This window comes from Tachyglossus aculeatus, chromosome 11 (genome assembly GCF_015852505.1).
Source record: "Tachyglossus aculeatus isolate mTacAcu1 chromosome 11, mTacAcu1.pri, whole genome shotgun sequence".
Lineage (NCBI taxonomy): Eukaryota > Metazoa > Chordata > Mammalia > Monotremata > Tachyglossidae > Tachyglossus > Tachyglossus aculeatus.
Window position 1 is genome coordinate 47,647,120 of NC_052076.1, and position 19,468 is coordinate 47,666,587.

A 19,468-nucleotide genomic window follows, 5' to 3' on the forward strand; every position below is an offset into this window, starting at 1 on the left:
CCATTTACTCCCTGCATTCATCCCCTCTCCCAGCCCCACAGCACTTATGAAGCAGCATGGCTCAGTGGAGAGAGCCTGGGCTTGGGAGTCAGAGGTCATGGGTTCTAATCCTGGCTCCGCCACTTGTCAGCTGTGTGACTTTGGGCAAGTCACTTCACTTCTCTGTGCCTCAGTTACCTCATCTGGAAAATGGGGATTAAGACTGTGAGCCCCCCGTGGGACAACCTGATCACCTTGTATCCCCCCAGCGCTTAGAACAGTGCTTTGCACATAGTAAGCGCTTAACAAATACCATCATTATTATTATTTATGTTAATTTCTCTCTCCCCCTCTGGACTAAATTCCTTTTGGGCAGGGAAATGTGTCCATTCATTGCTCTGCACGCAGGAAGTGCTCAATAGATGCAATCAACTGACTGGCTTGCAGCACCTGTTACTGTTTTCAAATCTAATTCTCTGTCTCCCCTTCTAGCAAAGTCTCTGCTGAAGGGGAATTACCCAACTCCCGATGGTCACACCCCAGGCTTCAATCTTGCCTTTGTCTCTAACAGCCTGCTGTTCTAGCACCTTATTTGAGGCTGTGCTTCACTGTGTCTCCCTTCTCTCTTTTCACATGCCCAATTTCAATTCATCAGCCAGCAACTGGTTGGGTAAACTGCTGTCTTCCATTCTCCTCTATCTCCCGTTCTCCTCCCAAGTACCAGCTTGGAAAACCCTCATGAGCATGGCCTCAATCCTGGTGATCTGAGTGTGTTCCCAGACCTCCTTGTTGAAACCCTCCTGGATGTTGGTTATGACTCATAACTGTCACTGATGAAATTGCTTGAAATTCCAATATAATCAACATATTTTCTGGGGCGGGCTGAGGTCTCACAGTTCTAGAGAAGATGGCACACTCCCCCAACTTCGTAGACCATTAGGGTACTTAATAAGAGGGGAAAATAGAGAGAAAGTAGCATGGCCTAGTGGAATCAGAACCCTAGCTCTGCGACTTGTCTGCTGTGTGAGCTTGGGCAACTCACCTAACTTTTCTGTGCTTTAGTTACCTCATCCTTAAAATGGGGTTCACAGTGAACCCCATCTGGGACAAGGATTGGGTCCAATCTGATTAGCTTGTATCTATCCCAGCACTAAGTACAGTGCTGGCACATGATGAGCACTTACCAAATACAATAATAAAAAAACCAAGATGGATCAACAGGCAGACAGGATGGTTTAAAGAAGCAGTTCTCTAAGATGACTTCCCTATATGGGACTCCAGAAGACTAGCACAGGTCATAAGCAGGAAGCCCTAATGAAAGCTCACCTTCTCCAGGAAGCCTACCCAGACTGAGCCCCCCTTTTCCTCTCCTCTTCCCCATCCCCTCCACCACCCTACCTCCTTTCCCTCCCCACAGACGGTGTATATATTTGTACAGATTTATTACTCTATTTCACTTGTACGTATGTACTACTCTGTTTTGTTAACAGCGTGACTCAGTGGAAAGAGCCCGGGCTTTGGAGTCAGAGGTCAGGGGTTCAAATCCCAGCTCTGCCAGTTGTCAGTTGTGTGACTTTGGGCAAGTCACTTAACTTCTCTGTGCCTCAGTTACCTCATCTGGAAAATGGGGATTAAGACTGTGAGCCCCCCGTGGGACAACCTGATCACCTTGTAACCTCCCCAGCACTTAGAACAGTGCTTTGCACATAGTAAGTGCTTAATAAATGCCATCATTATTATGTGCATATAGCTATAATTCTATTTATTCTGACTGTTTTGACACTTGTCTACATATTTTGTTTTGTTGTCTGTCTCCCCCTTCTAGACTGTGAGCCCGTTGTTGGGTAGGGGCCGTCTCTATATGTTGCCGACTTGTACTTCACAAGCACTTAGTACAGTGCTCTGCGCACAGTAGATGCTCAATAAATACAATTGAATGAATGACTCTCCGAACAGTCCTGCTGCCTTGAATTTATTCATGTGCTTTTCTTTCCCAGAGATCGCATGGCTCCCTACACCATCCCTTCGGAACTTCTCCTGGTGGAGGAAATCCCACGAAACCAGATGGGGAAAATCAATAAGAAGGACCTCCTCAAGCAGTTCTACCCGGCTTAAGAGCCTTGGGATCTACAGGACAAGAAGCGGCATGTCAAATGCGGGGCACCTTGCTGGGACCTGCCTCAAGATTAGAGAGACCGACACCATGTTCCCTTAGTCACCTGTCCCCGGACTTTGAGGTTGATTGGTTTAGTTTGATCTCTGTCTTAGAGTAGCTGAAAAAAAATCAAGGATCATACAGATGTACTTCCTTCTCTCCCATTCTGACAGGACAAACAAGACAGCTGTTCTCTGCACTGTCCATGCAGTGATTAGGAGTGTTTTATTATTACCAAACAAGACTCACATTGATGGTTCAGTAAGGGAATGGGAAATGGAGGTTCTTCTCCCTCATATCCTACCATATCCAGGGGCTGGCTACTTAGAACCTGTGGTATCCAGCTTTATTTTCCAGCGACAGACCTGGCATTGCTGTTGGCTGGAAGACATGAATTAAGTTGAACTGAAAGCTCCAGGAGCAGCCACATGACTGTCAGCAGTGAAACAGAGGAGGAAATACTGTATTCTAAACAAAATTAAATAAAAAGGCTCGGTCTGAGGCATCCAGCCTGCTTTGTGCCTGTCATCTATAAAGGTCTTTTTTTGCGTGGTTTGAGTTTGCACGACACAAACTCTAAACGTTTGGAGGGGATGGGATGTTGTGGCTATCAAGCTGTGATCATGACAACTACACCCAGTGGGGTTTTTTTGCCTTGTGCCCCTACCCCTAACAAGAAGCAGTGTGGCTCACTGGAAAGAGCACGGGCTTTGAAGTCAAAGTTCATGAATTCAAATCCCGGCTCCGCCAATTGTCAGCTGTGTGACTTTGGGCAAGTCACTTAACTTCTCTGTGCCTCAGTTACCTCATCTGTAAAATAGGGGCTAAGACTGTGAGCCCCACATGGGACAACCTAATCACCTTGTAACCTCCCCAGTGCTTAGAACAGTGCTTTGCACATAGTAAGTGCTCAATAAATGCCATTATTAATTAACTATTCAAATCTCCCTGAGAGAGGTGGCTGAGTGAGCATGTGGTTCCGGCATGGAGCTGTTGATTGAAAATCTCCTAACTAGAATTCAGTAAAATGCATTCCACCCAGATTATGCAAAAACATCCTGCGTAAATGCCTTTTTGTGTATGTGTACTCCCTCTGGCCCCAGATTTCCACACCACAGACTCCTCGTACCTCTGGCTCCAGATGGCTCACCAAAGCCAGGCCTTGGGTCATTGCTTTTGATCTTAAATTATATTAATTGATTTATCTTGATAGGGGGAAGGAGCAAAGGATGACTACAATAAATAACTGAAAAGGTGAGGATGGAGGAGGCGAATTGTTGTGAAAGTGGCATGGGTGGGGCCATTCCCTTCAACGTGAGTTGAGTGATAAGAGGTGAGGTTCCCTCAAAAGAGAGCAGCAGAGGAGAGGGTATCATCTGGCATGAACCAGATTGCTCACTGATGGCAAAATTATTTACATTAACATCTGACTCCCGCTCTAGGCTGTCAGCTGATTGTGGGCAGGGAACATGTCTTCCAACTCTGTTGTACTCCCCTAAGAGCTTAGTACAGCGCTCTGCACGCAGTAAGTGCTCAATAAATAGCTCAGGCAAAAACTCCTCACCCTCGGCTTCAAGGCTGTCCATCACTTCACCCCCTCCTACCTCACCTCCCTTCTCTCCTTCTACAGCCCAGCCCACACCCTCCACTCCTCTGCCGCTAATCTCACCGTGCCTCGTTCTCGCCTGTCCCCCCATCGACACCCGGCCCACGTCATCCCCCTGGCCTGGAATGCCCTCCCTCTACACATCCGCCAAGCTAGCTCTCTTCCTCCCTTCAAAGCCCTACTGAGAGCTCACCTCCTCCAGGAGGCCTTCCCAGACTGAGCCCCCTCCTTCCCCTCCCCATCCCCCCACCTTACCTCCTTCCCCTCCCCACAGCACCTGTATATATGTATATATGTTTGTACATATTTATTACTCTATTTTACTTGTACATATTTATTCTATTTATTTTATTTTGTTAATACGTTTTGTTCTGTTGTCTGTCTCCCTCTTCTAGACTGTGAGCCCGCTGTTGGGTAGGGACCGTCTCTATATGTTGCCAACTTGTACTTCCCAAGCTTAGTACAGTGCTCTGCACACAGTAAGCGCTCAATAAATACGATTGAATGAATGAATGAATAAATAAATTAAATACTACTGATGATGATGAAGGAGACGCCACCACTGGGATAGGAAGAGGTCAAAGCTGGGGAGTTTGCCAAGGTGAAGCAGAGATTCATTCATTCATTCAATCATTTTTATTGAGCGCTTACTGTATGCAGAGCACAATGCTTGGGAAGTACAAGTTGGCAACATATAGAGATGGTCCCTACCCCACAAGGGGCTCACAGGCTAGAAGGGGTAGACAGACAACAAAATAAAACATGTGGACAGGTGTCAAGTCATCAGAATAAATAGAAATAAAGCTGGATGCACATCATTAACAAAATAAATAGAATAGTAAATATGTACAAGTAAAATAAATACAGTAATAAATCTGTACAAGCATATATACAGGTGCTGTGGGGAGGGGAAGGAGGCATGGTGGGGGGATGGGGAGGAGGAGAGGAAAAAGGGGCTCAGTCTGGGAAGGCCTCCTGGAGGAGGTGAGCTCTCAGTAGGGCTTTGAAGGGAGGAAGATGTGCAGAGGGAGGGCATCCCAGGCCAGGGGGAGGACGTGGGCTGGGGGTCGATGGCGGGACAGGCGAGAACAAGGTACAGTGAGGAGATCCCACAGGCCTCATTTTGATGGGGAGGTGGGTTGGAGGCCTAGGGTGGGGAAGGTGCAGGGATTAGGGAGAGGTTGGAGTGAGGTGATATGTGTGTTCCCAGAGGTGGATGCTTTAATCCAGCAGTGAGAGAGAATAATGTGGTGAGAAATGGGAGATCATGGTGAAGCCCCAGGTCCCCATGGATCATGGCTTCCAGCCCCTGGTCTCAACATACATTTCAGTTGTGAAGGTCAAAAGGATTGGTTCAAGGCTGATATCAAAGTCTGACATCACAGACAAGAAGGAAATCCTGAAGAGATGATAAGCACATTCCAAGTTCCCTGCAATGTATTTTCTACTTTGAAACAGAGAAAACCTTCCAAGATGTGAAGGCCTGGTATTTTGTCCCAACTATTGAGGAAGTCGGCACAGCAGTCAAAGTCATGAAAAAGGGAAAAGCACCTGGACTCTACAAGCTTGGAGCGAAGAAAACTGACATGCCCTTCCACAAGCTCATCCTCAAGCATATGGACTGCTGCAGAAATGCTACAGAATTTCAAAGATGCCACCGTCATCACCATCTGCAGATAGCAAGATCCAAGCCAGCATATTCCTGAATTGGCTATGAAGAATGTTATAATATGCTCCTAGGAAACTCACAAAACTCAATAGACTTTGAACACCATCCAAAGCCCTAGAGACAGCTATTCAGGAACCATGGGATGCAGATAACTGCCCTAAAGACACACCCCACACACAAATCATTGTAAACCACATCACCAAATCAGCCAGACGTCAGAGTGAAAATAAAGTTTAAATAAAACCTGCATCGGCCGGCATCAGAGAAAGCGTATTACACAACCAAAAGAGTATGTTGGCCACAGAGCACTAAAGGCTGTGACAAAATTATGTTCCTACATAGCACACTGACCAACAACAACACAAATCAAGACCAGCACATCCTTTGGGACACAGTCAAACAGAACGTAGCAGCACGGTGATACTGGCTCCAGACTAAACTGTAAGCCTACAGAGCTGTGGTGTTGGCCAAACGTCTCCATGGCTGAGAGGCCCGGACTGAACACAGGGGCCTCATGGTCATGGGTTCTAATTCCAGTTCTTCCGCAGATCTGCTATGTGACCTTAGGCAAGTTACTTGACTTCTCTGGGCCTCAGTTACCTCATCTGTAAAATGGGGATTGAGACTGTGAACCCCACATGGGACAGGAATTGTGTCCAACCTGATTTGCTTGTATCCGCACCAGCGCTTAGTACAGTGCTTGGCACTCATTCAATTGTTCAATCATATTTACTTTCATTCAATCATATTTAGTGAGCGTTTACTGTGTGCGGAGCACTGTACTAAGCACTTGGGAAGTACAAGTTGGCAACATAGAGACAGTCGATCAATCAATCATATTTATCGAGTGCTTACTGTGTGCAGAGCACTGTACTAAGCGCTTGGGAAGTACAAGTTGGCAACATATAGAGACAGTCCCTACCCAACACAGTCTAGAAGGGGGAGACAGAGAACAAAACCAAACATATTAACAAAATAAAATAAATAGAATAGATATGTACAAGTAAAATAGAGTAATAAATATGTACAAACATATATACAGGCTATACATATATACAGGATATACATACCCAACAGTGGGCTCACAGTCTTTCCGTTGAGTGCTTACTGTGTGCAGAGCACTGGTACATAGCAAGCACTTAAATACCACAATTATTATCTCTTTGAGCCAACCCACCCGCACTATTAACAGGCTTTACTCAACATCAATTGACAAGAGAGGATAATGAAGTCTTGGAATGAAGTCAGTCTCCTAACATGAGAGTTATGTTCACCTCGACAGGGCTATGTTGGGTGGGACTCATGAGGCAAATGATGGATGACAGGATAATCAAACGGCTGCTGTATGGAGGACTGAAATTGGGAAGCCGAAAATCAAGGAAGGCAGAAGAAACGTTTTAAGGGCACCCAGCCCGTTTCACTATGCCCAATTTCATCCAACAGCTGGTTATGTACTGTGCTATCATCCAATCTCCCCTCACACTATGCCCAGCAAAGCTGATCTGAGTGAATTCCAGCAATCGCTGTTGGAACACTCCCTTTCCTTTTGATTTTAACTATGACTCGTAGGTGCGACTGATGAAATCGCTTCAAAGTCCAGTCAGTGTACCTTCGTGGGTGGGTACAGATCTCCCAATTAAAGAAGATGCAAACCCCTCCGGATTTGTAGAGCTTCGGTGTTGTACGAAGCCAGATGCCCCTTTGTCACCAAACTCTGTGTGTCGGCCCCCCAAAGCCATGCTGACCTTCTTGATTTGGTTTTCTTCTTTTTTGATTTTCTATCTGGGCTTCATTGGAGAACCATTTAAAACTCTAGTTCTGAATCAGTCATAATAGACCTAACGGTGGGTGGTGAAGCTTTGTAACATACAGGAATGCCAACTTTTCGTTTTGAGCGTAAGGGTGGGGATTGTGGGTAGGGCTGAAGTGAGACAGGGGAGGGAGTTGGGATGGAAGAAAAGAAGGAAAGAGAAGAAAAGAAGATGAGAGAGGAGAAGGGAGAAGGTGGGGGGAGTATGAAGAAAGGAGAGAAGTCCAGGGGGAGGGAGAGGCAGGAAAAAGAACTACTCACCTGTGACTCTCTTTATCCTTTTATCCACCATTTTACTGGCACCAACTGGGCATCAGGCGAGATGTAAGCATTAGCCTCACCAGAAAGCGAGACCCACCTGATACCCTAGGTGGCCGAGGTGATCCAACAGCGGCAAGACAGGAGTTGGATCTCAAGCCACGACACATCAGGGGTCCTGCCTGGTATACACAAATTTGATTTTCCTCAGGCTTCAGTTGATGGTGCAGAGCCCAGCGCTAGGTCTGTTAGGATGTGCAAGTGCCTAAAATGCCCTAGTAATAATTCTGTTTTATCATCATCAATGATGTTTATTGAATGCTTACTTTGTGCAGAGCACTGTACTAAGAGTTTGGGAGAGTACAGTAGAACAGAGTTGGTAGACAGTCCCTGCCCAAAACGGTCTTACAGCATAGAGGAAAAGATTAAAAATCATTTTTAAAGAAAAGACTAAATCCAGCTGAGCCCAGCATGGCTCAGTGGAAAGAGCCCAGGAGTCAAAGGTCATGGGTTCTAATCCCGGCTCTGCCACTTATCGGCTGTGTGACTTTGGGCAAGTCACTTCACTTCTCTAGGCCTCAGTGGCCTCATCTGTAAAATGGGGATTAAGGCTGTGAGCCCCACGTGGGACAATCTGATCACCTTGTATCCTCCCAGCACTTAGAACAGTGCTTTGCACATAGTAAGCACTTAAAAAATACCATTATTATTATTATTATGACTGATTCAGCATTAGAGTTTTAAAGCCTCTGATTCAAGGAGTACTTATTGGAATATTAAGACGTACATAAAAATTGACTTTAAAAATTTCAAATTTCATTTCAGCTTTCATTTTTATGGTTTTCACATGACAGTTACTGAAAGGCAAGTGTTTCTCTAGGAATGTATTATTTTCCAAAATTGGCAAGCGATGCAAGCAGCTAAATAAGTAACATAGCTACCTGGTGGCATGCCTATCAATGATAAAGCAACCTTACTTAATTTAGGGCCTCAGGCTCCAACATCATTTCAAAAATTTAACAGTACCCAAATATTCATTCTGAGCCAAGGGCTCAATGTTGAACTGAGAAGAATGATGCCACGCAAGAGATAAGCTAAAACTGACCCCAGGTACCAATTATTCAAGGAAACTCTAGACACTTTGACCATTTAAAAATACTTAAATTTTCCAGATATCACATTCCAAAGTAAGGGTCCAGGGCATTGATAACAATGGAAGTCGACAGTGGTAGAATAGAGGAGGGGAATGGTAATCAAGTCAAGCACTTGTATGTATTTGTACATATTTACTACTCTATTTTACTTGTATGCATTTCCTACTCTATTTTATTAATGATGTGCAAATAGCTATAATTCTATTTATTCTGATGGTTTTGACACCTGATTATATGTTTTGTTTTGTCATCTGTCTCCCCCTTCTAGACTGTGAGCCTGTTGTTGGGTAGGGACCATCTCTAGATGTTGCCAACTTGTACTTCCTAAGCGCTTAGTATAGTGCTCTGCACACAGTAAGCACTCAAATATGATTGAATGAAAGTCCATTTTGGTAGGTGAAGTAAGAAAAGCTGGTACAATTTTTGATATTACTCTAGACTGTAAGCTCATTATGCGCAGGGAATGTGTTTAACTCTGTTGTACTCACCAGCTCTTAGTACAGTGCTCTGCACCTAATAAGCATTCAATAAATACCATTGACTGATATTAAATTTGTAGTAGGTCAGATTTTTTTTTCCAGATTTTACCCTAATTTTGAAAAACAGTAAGGGAGTAGAAATCAAATAAAACACAGATTCCAAAGCCAGCTCATAATCACCTACGATCTGTGTGTGGTGGGGGGTATTTTCCTTTAGACAGTTTTCAGCATTGGGCTGCTCCTGACTGCCTCAAAGCTTTCTAAAGATGGTCCCAGCCTGTTGAGAGTTGAATGGGCTTCCCGCTAGATCATAAATTCATTCTGGCCCCGGCTTCCAGATCCCTTCTTGTGTCCTCAAGCATAGAACAGCTTGAACAAGACTGAGCTGACCGTACATCCCTGTTTTACTCTAGTTGGAAAAACAATCAGGTAGAGGACACCCTTAACTCTAACTCAACAAATCGGGCTGTCATGGAGTAGCTTAAGAAATTGGAAGAGCTTCTAAGGCAGCCAGATTTGCTTCACAGTTCCCAGAGCTTGTTGATGATGTCAAAGTTTCTATGGTTACTTCCCCTAAGTAACTGATACACCAAGTAGTCAGCCCAAATAAATCACCAACAGTATAATCCTTAAATATCATTTGTTGCAGACCCTCCAGGTTCTCAGAGAATAATAGTAATGATGATGGCATTTGTTAATCGCTTACTACGTGCAAAGCACTGTTCTAAGCACTGGGGAGGATACAAGGTGATCAGATTGTCCCTCATGGGGCTCACAATCTTCATCCTTGTTTTACAGATGAGGGAACTGAGGCACAGAGAAGTTAAATGACTTGCCCAAAATCACAGAGCTGACAATTGGCAGAGCTGGGATTTGAACCCATGACCTCTGACTCCCAAGCCTGTGCTCTTTCCATTGAACCACACTGCTTCTCTAAGTAACAAGGGTGTATATGGAGCATGGAAAGAGCACAGGCCTGGGAGAGTTAGGGGACCTGAGTTCTAATCCCAGCTTTGCCACTTTCTTGCTGTGTGACCTTGGGCAAGTCACTTAATTTCTCTGTGCTTCAGTTCCCTCATCTGCAACACGGGGATTCAATACCTGCTCTCCCCACTATTTAGACTGTGAGTTCCACGTAGGAGCTGATTATCTTCTATCTGCCCCAGCACTTAATACAGCACTTGGCATATAGTAAGCACTTCATACATACCACAATTATTATTATTATTCACATTGTCAATACCTTGATGCAAGGATTTACTGAAAGGTTAACCTCCTTTTTGTCTGTATTAAATCTTCTGTTGGAAAGATTTTCCAAGACCGCTAGATTGTAAGCTCCTCGTGGACAAGGAACATACCTACCAACTTGATCATACTGAACTCTCCCCAGTGCTTAGTACAGTGCTCTGCATGCAGTAAGCACTCAATAAATGTGATTGAAAGAATGAATAAATACCATTCATTGATTGAAAGCAGAAATCGACCCTCTTTTTCTTCCTCTCCTCTTGACTCAGTCTCTATTTCTCTCCCTCCCCTTTCTTCCTGCCTCAGTCTCTCTTTCCCTTCCTCTCTCCCTCCTACTGTTCTGTGCTTCTCTATCGCTGGGATGATCAGCCTACACACTGTTTATATCCACCAGCCTCAGGTCATATGCAACTCATCCCCAGATGAAATTACTGTTTAAATTAAACTCCTCTCCTCAGCCATCCGCAGTGATGCCTGTTAATTTCTTTCATTTCTTTCTGCTGTTTCCCACTGACTTTTCACTGTTGTGTTTTTTTTTTTTAATTTCTTTATGGAGCAGTTAAACAGTCCGTCATTTAGAAGAGTTGAATCTCTTTGTGGGAATTTCTAATAACCCACTGTAAATTGATATGTGTCCGTTTGCATGCTTCGCCACACGCCTCCTTCTGTTTTCCTACAGATGTGAAGAAGCAGTAATTAGAGAAGTGCAAATAAATACAAACTGCTCTTAATAACCCAGGCGTGTCTCGATGGCAGCACTGAATTCTTTTTTTTTTACCCCTCCCGCCCCACTCCCAGTGGGGTTTGGGGGGGTTTCTCCCTCATGATTGGTGTCTGGCTATTCCATCTTTGCCAGTTCCCCATATCCAGTTGATAAGCTTCAGCAGTGAATAAAGCTGAGTGGTCCAAGCAGCCAAGAATCTACCTTCTCTCTTGACCAGAGGCTCAGAGCTAACAAGTAGAGATGTCTTTTATTTTTAAACAGCATTTGTTAAGTGCTTACTATGTGCCAGGCACTATATTAAGCACTGGGGTAGATACAAGCTAAATAGGTTGGGGATAGTCCATGTCCTACATGGGGCTCACAGTCTTAATCCCCATTTTCCAGATGAGGTAACCAAGGCCCAGAGAATTTAAAAGTGACTTGCCCAGGGTCACCCAACTGACAAGTGGCAGAGTGGGCAGACCCAGGCAGCCGTTAAGCAGTTGGGCTGTGGCTCTCCTGGGTTTTGACAGCAGAGATTTCGGTTGGAGGGAAGGGGCAGACACTGTGAAGACACCTTTCCCCTGGCCTTATACTTAGAGTTTTAAACCAACCTTCAGATTAGAAATTCCCAATGAGTCAACAGTTCCGGCCCTTGCCCAAATTCTGCCTTCTGGGGCCGGGGGGCAGGGGGTTGGGGAGGCATGTTTTAAGGGGAATATCCACTCCCAAGCTCCCAACTGAGGAGCAAGCAGTTGGAGCGGTGGGATAATAATAATAATAATGTTGGTATTTGTTAAGCGCTTACTATGTGCCAAACACTATTCTAAGAGCTGGGGTTGATACAAGGTAATCAGGTTGTCCCACGTGGGGCTCACAGTCTTCATCCCCATTTTACAGATGAGGTAACTGAGGCCCAGAGAAATCAAGTGACTTGCACAAGGTCACACAGCCGACAAGTGGCGGAGCCGGGATTAGAACCCACAACCTCTGACTCCCAAGCCCGTGCTCTTTCCATTAAGCCACGCTGCTTCTCGATGGGATGTGGGATGTGTCCCAGGTGCTCCCCTGGAAATGTTGGGCGAGACCTGGTTTTACTTCTGTCCATTCCTGAGCAGAGAGGATTTTCAGCTGCTTCAGAAAACGAACTGCTAAATTCAAACCCCTCTCCTCGTTCATTCAATCATACGTATTAAGCGCTTACTGTGTGCAGAGCACTGTACTAAGAACTTGGGAAGTACAAGTTGGCAACATATAGAGACGGTCCCTACCCAGCAATGGGCCTCCCAACTCGACCCCACAGCACTTATGTACACATCTGTAATTTGTTTATTTATATTAATGAATGCCTCCCCCTCTGGACTGTCAGCTCATTGTGGGCAGGGAATGTGTCTGTTATATTGTACTCTCCCAAGTACTTAGTACACTGCTTTACACGCAGCAAGTGCTCAGTAAACACGATTGACCGACCTACCGAATCCTCAGTCCCCAGCAGCTGAGCCGTCTCCACCCCTGAGCAAATACTGCTCATTTAGGAGGCTTCAACCTCCATCCTGAAGACCCCGCTGAGATCTTACACTCTGCTCTCGAATTAAAACTGGGAGTCGGGGGCCAGGGAAGCCGGACTGCTGACAGCTTGATTACAAACCTATATGCTGCTCTCTCTTCCTTCACTCACTCAGAGCCTTTGATCTCAGCTCTTGTGGGGGGATCAGGGAGCCCAGAATCCCAGAGAGGCCATGTCAGCCCTGGCTGCATTCTGAAGGAAGGCGGAAAGACGGGAGCGAGGTTGACAGATGGAATGAGCAGCAGCTCAGCTCTGCTCCCCGGACACCAGGGAACAGGCAAACTGGTTGTGAATTGCTCTTTTAGAGCTCGCCAGGATCTTTCGTCTCTTAATACTGCGAGCCCCATGTGGGACAAACCGATTTGCTTGCATTCATTCATTCAGTCGTATTTATTGAGCGCCTACTGTGTGCAGAGCACTGTACTAATCGCTTGGGAAGTACAAGTTGGCAACACACAGAGACCCAAAAACGGGCTCACAGTCTAGAAGGGGGAGACAGACAACAAAACATGTGGACAGGTGTCAAGTCATCAGAATAAATAGAAATAAAGCTAGATGCACATCACTAACAAAAGAAAAAGAATAGTCCACCCCATCACATAGTACAGTGTTTGGCACATAGTAAGTGCTTAACAAATACCGTAGTTTGTTGCTCTCAGCTCCACAGCCAAAGGGGAGGTACAGTTAAGGGGCCTGGCAGAGTCCCAGACCAGACTGTGGGCCCAGTTGGGGTCAGGAAATGCAAAAATGACCCAGGGTTGTGCTACAAGGGAGACCGCGAGACCGCCTGCTCCTAGTTCAGACTCTCCAGATGTTTCTAAGTGATGGCAGGGGTGGGAGGATCCACAGCCCTAAGGGTTGCATCCTTGGTGGGAAACATTCCATGGGAACCACGTGCCATCAATCCCTCCCTCTCACCTTCCCACTGACAGACCACTTTCCCCATCTTCAGAGAAGCAGTGTGGCTCAGTGGAAAAAAGCCCAGGATTTGGAGTCAGAAGTCATGGGTTCAAATCCCACTCTGCCAATTGTGCAGCTGTGTGACTTTGGGCAAGTCATTTCACTTCTCTGTGCCTCAGTTCCCTCATCTGTAAAATGGGGATTGACTGTGAGCCCCCCGTGGGACAACCTGATCACCCTGTAACCTCCCCAGCACTTAGAACAGTGTTTTGCACATAGTAAGTGCTTAATAAATGCCATTACTATCTTCAAAGCTCTACCAAAATCATAACTCCTACAGGAAGCCTTCCCTGATTAACCTCTCATCTCCCCCACCCAGTCTCCTTCTTTTCTAGTCACTTGTTTTCATACCCCCTACTACTTTAATACTTACCCTACACCCACCACACTTTATCCTTATTCTCTGTTGCTTCCCCTACTTGTAATATAAGTTCCATGTGGGCAAGAATCATGGCTATCAACTCTGTTATACTGAACTCTCCCAAACACCTAGTACAGTTCTCTGCACACGATAAGCACTCAATAAATACCAATGATTGACTGGGCAGACAGGCCCCGGATCCTGGCAGTTGTAGTATAATAATAAATAATAATAATAATGGTATTTATTAAGCGGTTACTATGTGCAAAGCACTGTTCTAAGCGCTGGGGAAGTTATAAGGTGATCAGGTTGTCCCAAGGAGGGCTCACAGTCAATCACCATTTTACAGATGAGGTAACTGAGTCCCAGAGAAGTTTAGTGACTTGCCCAAAGTGTCACACTGACAACTGGCAGAGCCGGGATTTAAACCCATGTCCTCTGGCTCCAAAGCCCGTGCTCTTTCCACTGAGCCACGCTGCTTCTCTATATAGGCCAGGCAGTATGCAAACATAGTAAGCACTTAAATACCATAACAAAAAAGTTGTTAGTACTGGTATATTTCCTCTCCATCCAAACTGACACCAAACTGGCCCAGGGGCTTCTCAAATCCTGTCTCAATTACTGCAGCAGCTTTCCCTCTGACCTCCCTGCCTCTAGTCTTTCCCCTCTCCTCTCTGCTCCCCAGATTTTTCTAAAATGTTAGTCTGTGCATGCCTCCCCATTCTTTCAGTACCTCCATTGGTTGCTCAGTCATCTCTGCATCAAGCAAAGACTCCCATCCATGGACTTTGAAGCCCTCCATCAGCTGTCTTTCCCCCTATGAATCCTTACTCCCTTAATTTCTCTGTGCTCAGTTACCTCTTCCATAAAATGGGGATAAGTGTGAACCCCATGTGGGACAGGGACTGTGTCCAACCTGATTAACTCGTATCTAACCCAGTGCTTAGAAGTGCTTAACAAGTATCATAATTATTAGTTCATACTCTTCGTTCCTTTCAGATCAACCTACTCTCAGTGCCTCAGCTTCTCCTCCCTGCTACTAACCTTACTCACATTCTCCCCCCAGAGACCCCCTGCACCTTCACAACCTGCAGACCACTGGTCTCCCTACCTACAAAGCCCTTCTGAGATCACACTTCCTCTAGGAAAGCTTCCTTGAGGGCAGGGAAGGGAAAAAGGTGGTGGAGAAGAAAAGGGAGAGAGTCCTTTTGAATTCTGCTGAGACTCTCTGAAAGCAGATAGAGCCCTGGGATAGAGCACTAACGTGGGAGTCAAAAAGTCATGGGTTCTCATCCAGGGTCTGCCATATGTCGGCTCTGTGACCTTGGGCAAATCACTTAACTTCTCTGCAACTCAGTGGCAGGAGATGAAGACTGTGGGCTCCACACGGGACATGGATTGTGTCCAACCCAATTTGTTTGTATCCACCCTGGTGGATAGCGCCTGGCACATCGTAAGTGCTTAAATGCCACAGTTATTATTATTATTAACCCCATGAGGAGCTGGTGATACCTCTCTCTCTCCCTCCCCCCCAGCGCCAGACCCAATCCAGCCGGGGTCCAAGAGAAGGACCAGGCCACAACTCTGTTTCAGCATGGCTCTAAAGTGAGAGAGAAGCTCTCCATGCCTCCCTTGAATCTCCTCAGTGTGCCCCAACCTTTAATCACTCTCTCCCACCTCGGGATGTGAGACAATGACAGAACCCATGAGAATGTGAAGATAGGGAATACCAGGGAGAATAGAGAGACCAGAAGACTGGAAAGAATGAGGAGAACTGGGAGACCAGAGAACTGGCAAGATCAGCAGACCAGGGACTGAGATGGGAAGGTGCAGCGAGGAGGACTGCTGGGGAGATGTTACCTTTAAGTGACTTTGGTACTATAGGAAAGTAATTAAGCATTGTAATCCTGCAAAGGAAGTCTGGAGAGATAACAGAATGGAGAAAGGAAGGAAAGGAAGTCAGGTAGGAGCCACAGCAAAAACTGCCCATCAACAATGCCGCCTCAGCATTTCTTTTCACATCACAACTCCTGCAGGCCCGAAACAATGAGCTTATACTGGTGCAGGAAATGTCCTGTCCGCAAGGATAGATGCTACCTATCAATTGTTACCTGCCGGGGAGGTGGGGGGAGGCTAGTGAAGAGAAGGTGTCAGTCGTTCAGTGTCTGTTTCCTTAATATGGGAGAGAGATTTCACACACACACACACACACACACACACACACACACACACATGCTCAAACCTACACTCCCATACCCCCAATCCACAACTAACTTCGATTTTCTGCCAGACGGCAAGCGTGTTTTCCCAGGCACAGTCCCCAGGGATTGCAGTCCAAGCTCCACCATTGTACTGCTGTCCAGGATGAGGAAGAGACGGGCCCAAGTTAGGCCTGGGTTAGGACCAGGGCAGGCCAGCAGCGGCCAGGAATGGAGGAATTGCTGCTGTCAGCAGTAGTGCTCAGCCAAGGGAGGGGAAGAGGCAGAGGAAGCAACAGTGGGGTGGGAAGGGGTAAATGGCCATCCCTACCCAGTGAATTAACAGCAACGGGCCAGCATGGGCAGCTGCCATGTAGACAACAGGAGTAGGTACCTCACTGTTGTTGGGAGAATCCAGATCAAAATGCCTGCCATGGAACAGAACCTCCCCCCTCCTTCTCTAACCCCTGCAACTCCATGGTCCCAGTTTTAGGACACGGCCAAAGCTTCCAGGTGATTCCACACCATTCCTCCAGCTGAGGTCCAGAGCCCAGGAAAAAGGCTCAGGGCTGAGGGGGCAGATGGAGCTAGGAGCTTACCACAGGCTGCTATTTTGAAAACAGGTCCGTCGCTCAACACAAAGTTCCCCTCTCATGGCTACCTATTTCCCTCCACATCAAACAAAAGATCTATACCACTATATATTTTTCCCTGACCCTTTGCCCAGGTTCCCCCAGCCTGGAGACCCCTTCCCCCACACCTCAGCCCATGGAACCTGCAAAGCCCTCCTAAAATCCCACTTCCTCCAGGAAGCTTCCCCCAAACCCTTTCTTGAATTTAAAGTAAAATCCTCAACTTTTCCCTCTACATCCCTAAATTTACCTCTAATCATGCATTATAGACTTCCTGCCGCTGAGATCATTCAAACTCCTCTTGAATCTACTGTTATTTTCTCTCCGCACAACTTCCTGTGGTAACGAATTTCATATGCTTTCCACCCGCCGGGCGAAAAAGTGTTTCCTTTTGTTTGCCTTGAATTTACCACCTCCATGCTTCACTTGATGCCCCACTGACAGAGAGGCGAAGAATGATTTTGAAGAAGATCATGGATTTTTGTGAACATGAGTGAAGTGGCCTGGAGTGGCAGATGGATGGGAGGAGTGCGGGGGGGAAGGTTGGGGTGTGGCAGGGGGATTGGCAAGATTAGGGGACGATGGAAACTAAAAAATAAAAATCAGGAGTGTGACCCCTGGAGCAGGTACAAGGAGACTGGACAAGGCAGTGGGGGCTGGCGTTATAGCCACTGCCCATTGACCCTGTGACCCTAAACACTGACAAAATCCACCAAGGGAGGCCATAACTGACCAGTCTTTTAGGGTCTTTGGTGATCAAGGATGATCCAAAGCCAGTCTGACCAGAGTACAAAGGGGGACCTTGGCCTGTGGTTCTAATAATAATAATGGTATTTGGTAAGCACTTACTATGTGCAAATCACTGCTCTAAGTGCTGGGGAGGATACAAGGTGATCAGGTTGTCCCACGTGGGTCTCACAGTCTTCATCCCCATTTTACAGATGAGGGAACTGAGACCCAGAGAAGTTCATTCATTCATTCAATTGCATTTATTGAGCGCTTACTGTGTGCAGAGCACTGTACTAAGCGCTTGGGAAGTACAAGTTGGCAACATATAGGGACGGTCCCTACCCAACAGTGGGCTCACTGTCTAGAAGGGGGAGACAGAGAGCAAAACAAAACATGTTAACAAAATAAAATAAATAGAATATATATGTACAAATAAAATAAATCAATGGAGTAATAAAGATGTACAAACATATATACACATAAACAGGTACTGTGGGGAGGGGAAGGGGGTAAGGCGGAGGGGATGGGGAGGGGAAGTGACTTGCCCAAAGTCACACAGCTGACAATTGGTGGAGCCAGGATTTGAACCCATGACCAAACTGTAAGACTTCTAGACTGTAAGCTTGATGTGGGCAGGGAATGTGTCTTGTTACATTGAACTCTTCCAAGTGCTTAGTACAGTGCTCTGCATGCAGTAAGTGCTCAATAAATACAATTGACTGACTGCCCAGGAGGACCAATCAGCTTTTGGACTGATGAGCGGGAAGAGGCCAGCTCGCTCTCCATTCATTCAATCATATTTATTGGTGCTTACTATGGGCAGAGCACTGCACTAAGCACTTGGAGAGTACAATACAACAATAAAAAGATACATTCCCTGCCCACTGCTCACAACCAAGTATTTCCAGACACCTGCCAAGCCCCAGAGTGACTTCTGTGAACATGGCGTCAGAATCCACATGGGTTTTTAGAAGGGCTAGAAATAGCCATGGGCAGCAGGTGAGGTGTGTTCTGCCCCCTCGGGTTCTCAGAGCTCAGCTCTTGGCAGGAGTCAGTCCCCATGGGGTCTTAATAATAATAATAATGATAATAATGGCAGCATTTATTAAGTGCTTACTATGTGCCAAGCACTACTCTAAGCACTGAAGAACTTACAAGGTGATCGGGTTGTCCCACGTGGGGCTCACAGCCTTAATCCCCATTTTACAGATGAGGTCACTAAGGTACAGAGAAGTGAAGTGACTTGCCCAAAGCCACACAGCAGGCAATTGGCAGAGCAGGGATTTGAACCCATGACCTCTGACTCCAAAGCCCATGCTCTTTCCACTGAGCCATGCTGGGGGAGAGCCGGGGGGCCAGCCGGGTGGGGGAGACCTGAGGCCCCCATTTTCTCCCTCAGGCAAATCTGTTCTCCCATTCCAGGGAAAAAGTTGGCAGAACAGCAAATGATTAATCAATTGCCACAAGATAAACGGTCCCTTCTTGGCTGAGGCCACTGGATTATCCAATAATAATGCAATTACAGTATATAATGCGGAGGACCACCCCTCCTCCCTCCCCCCCACCAGCTGACAGCTGCGGGTCGCAGGCTTCCCGGGGTGGGGGGGGATGCATAATATTGATGATCCAGGCCTTTTAAATGGATGGTTGTCCCTGTTTGACCTCTCACGTGCTCTGGAAAATGCACGGGAACTGTTCCGATCGATAGGAACCCCCCCCCCCCCCCCCAGTCTCCTGCTGGGCATCTCTGGATCCAGAAGCCAGGGCAGGGGTGTTGGGAGGAGCTGGAGAAGCAAGAAATAGGAAATATTCAGAGGCATCAGTACGGCGTTCCGGGAGCTGATGAGTGGTTGGAGCCATCCATCTCAGCGGAGGCGGCAGGACGACGAGAAGGATGGATGGCGGGTGGGAATTGAAGTGGCAGTCGAGGGGCTGCTGGAGAGGAGGTGGGGTAGGGGGTGAA

The 19,468-nt window shown here is 46.5% G+C and overlaps 1 protein-coding gene across 8 annotated transcripts in view; it reads left to right on the forward strand.

Annotated features, from left to right (window-relative positions):
* The window catches only part of ACSF3 (acyl-CoA synthetase family member 3), a 243,014-nt gene extending 240,370 nt beyond the window's left edge, over positions 1–2,644 (forward strand). For 7 of the 8 annotated variants that reach the window (XM_038754789.1, XM_038754788.1, XM_038754786.1 and 4 more), the window contains one exon: positions 1,977–2,644. In XM_038754789.1, coding sequence (XP_038610717.1) covers positions 1,977–2,094 — 118 coding nt within the window. In that variant the 3' untranslated portion in view covers positions 2,095–2,644. The remainder of the gene's footprint in view (positions 1–1,976) is intronic. The other variant, XM_038754791.1, reaches the window with a different exon arrangement.
* The last annotated feature ends 16,824 nt before the right edge of the window (positions 2,645–19,468 follow it).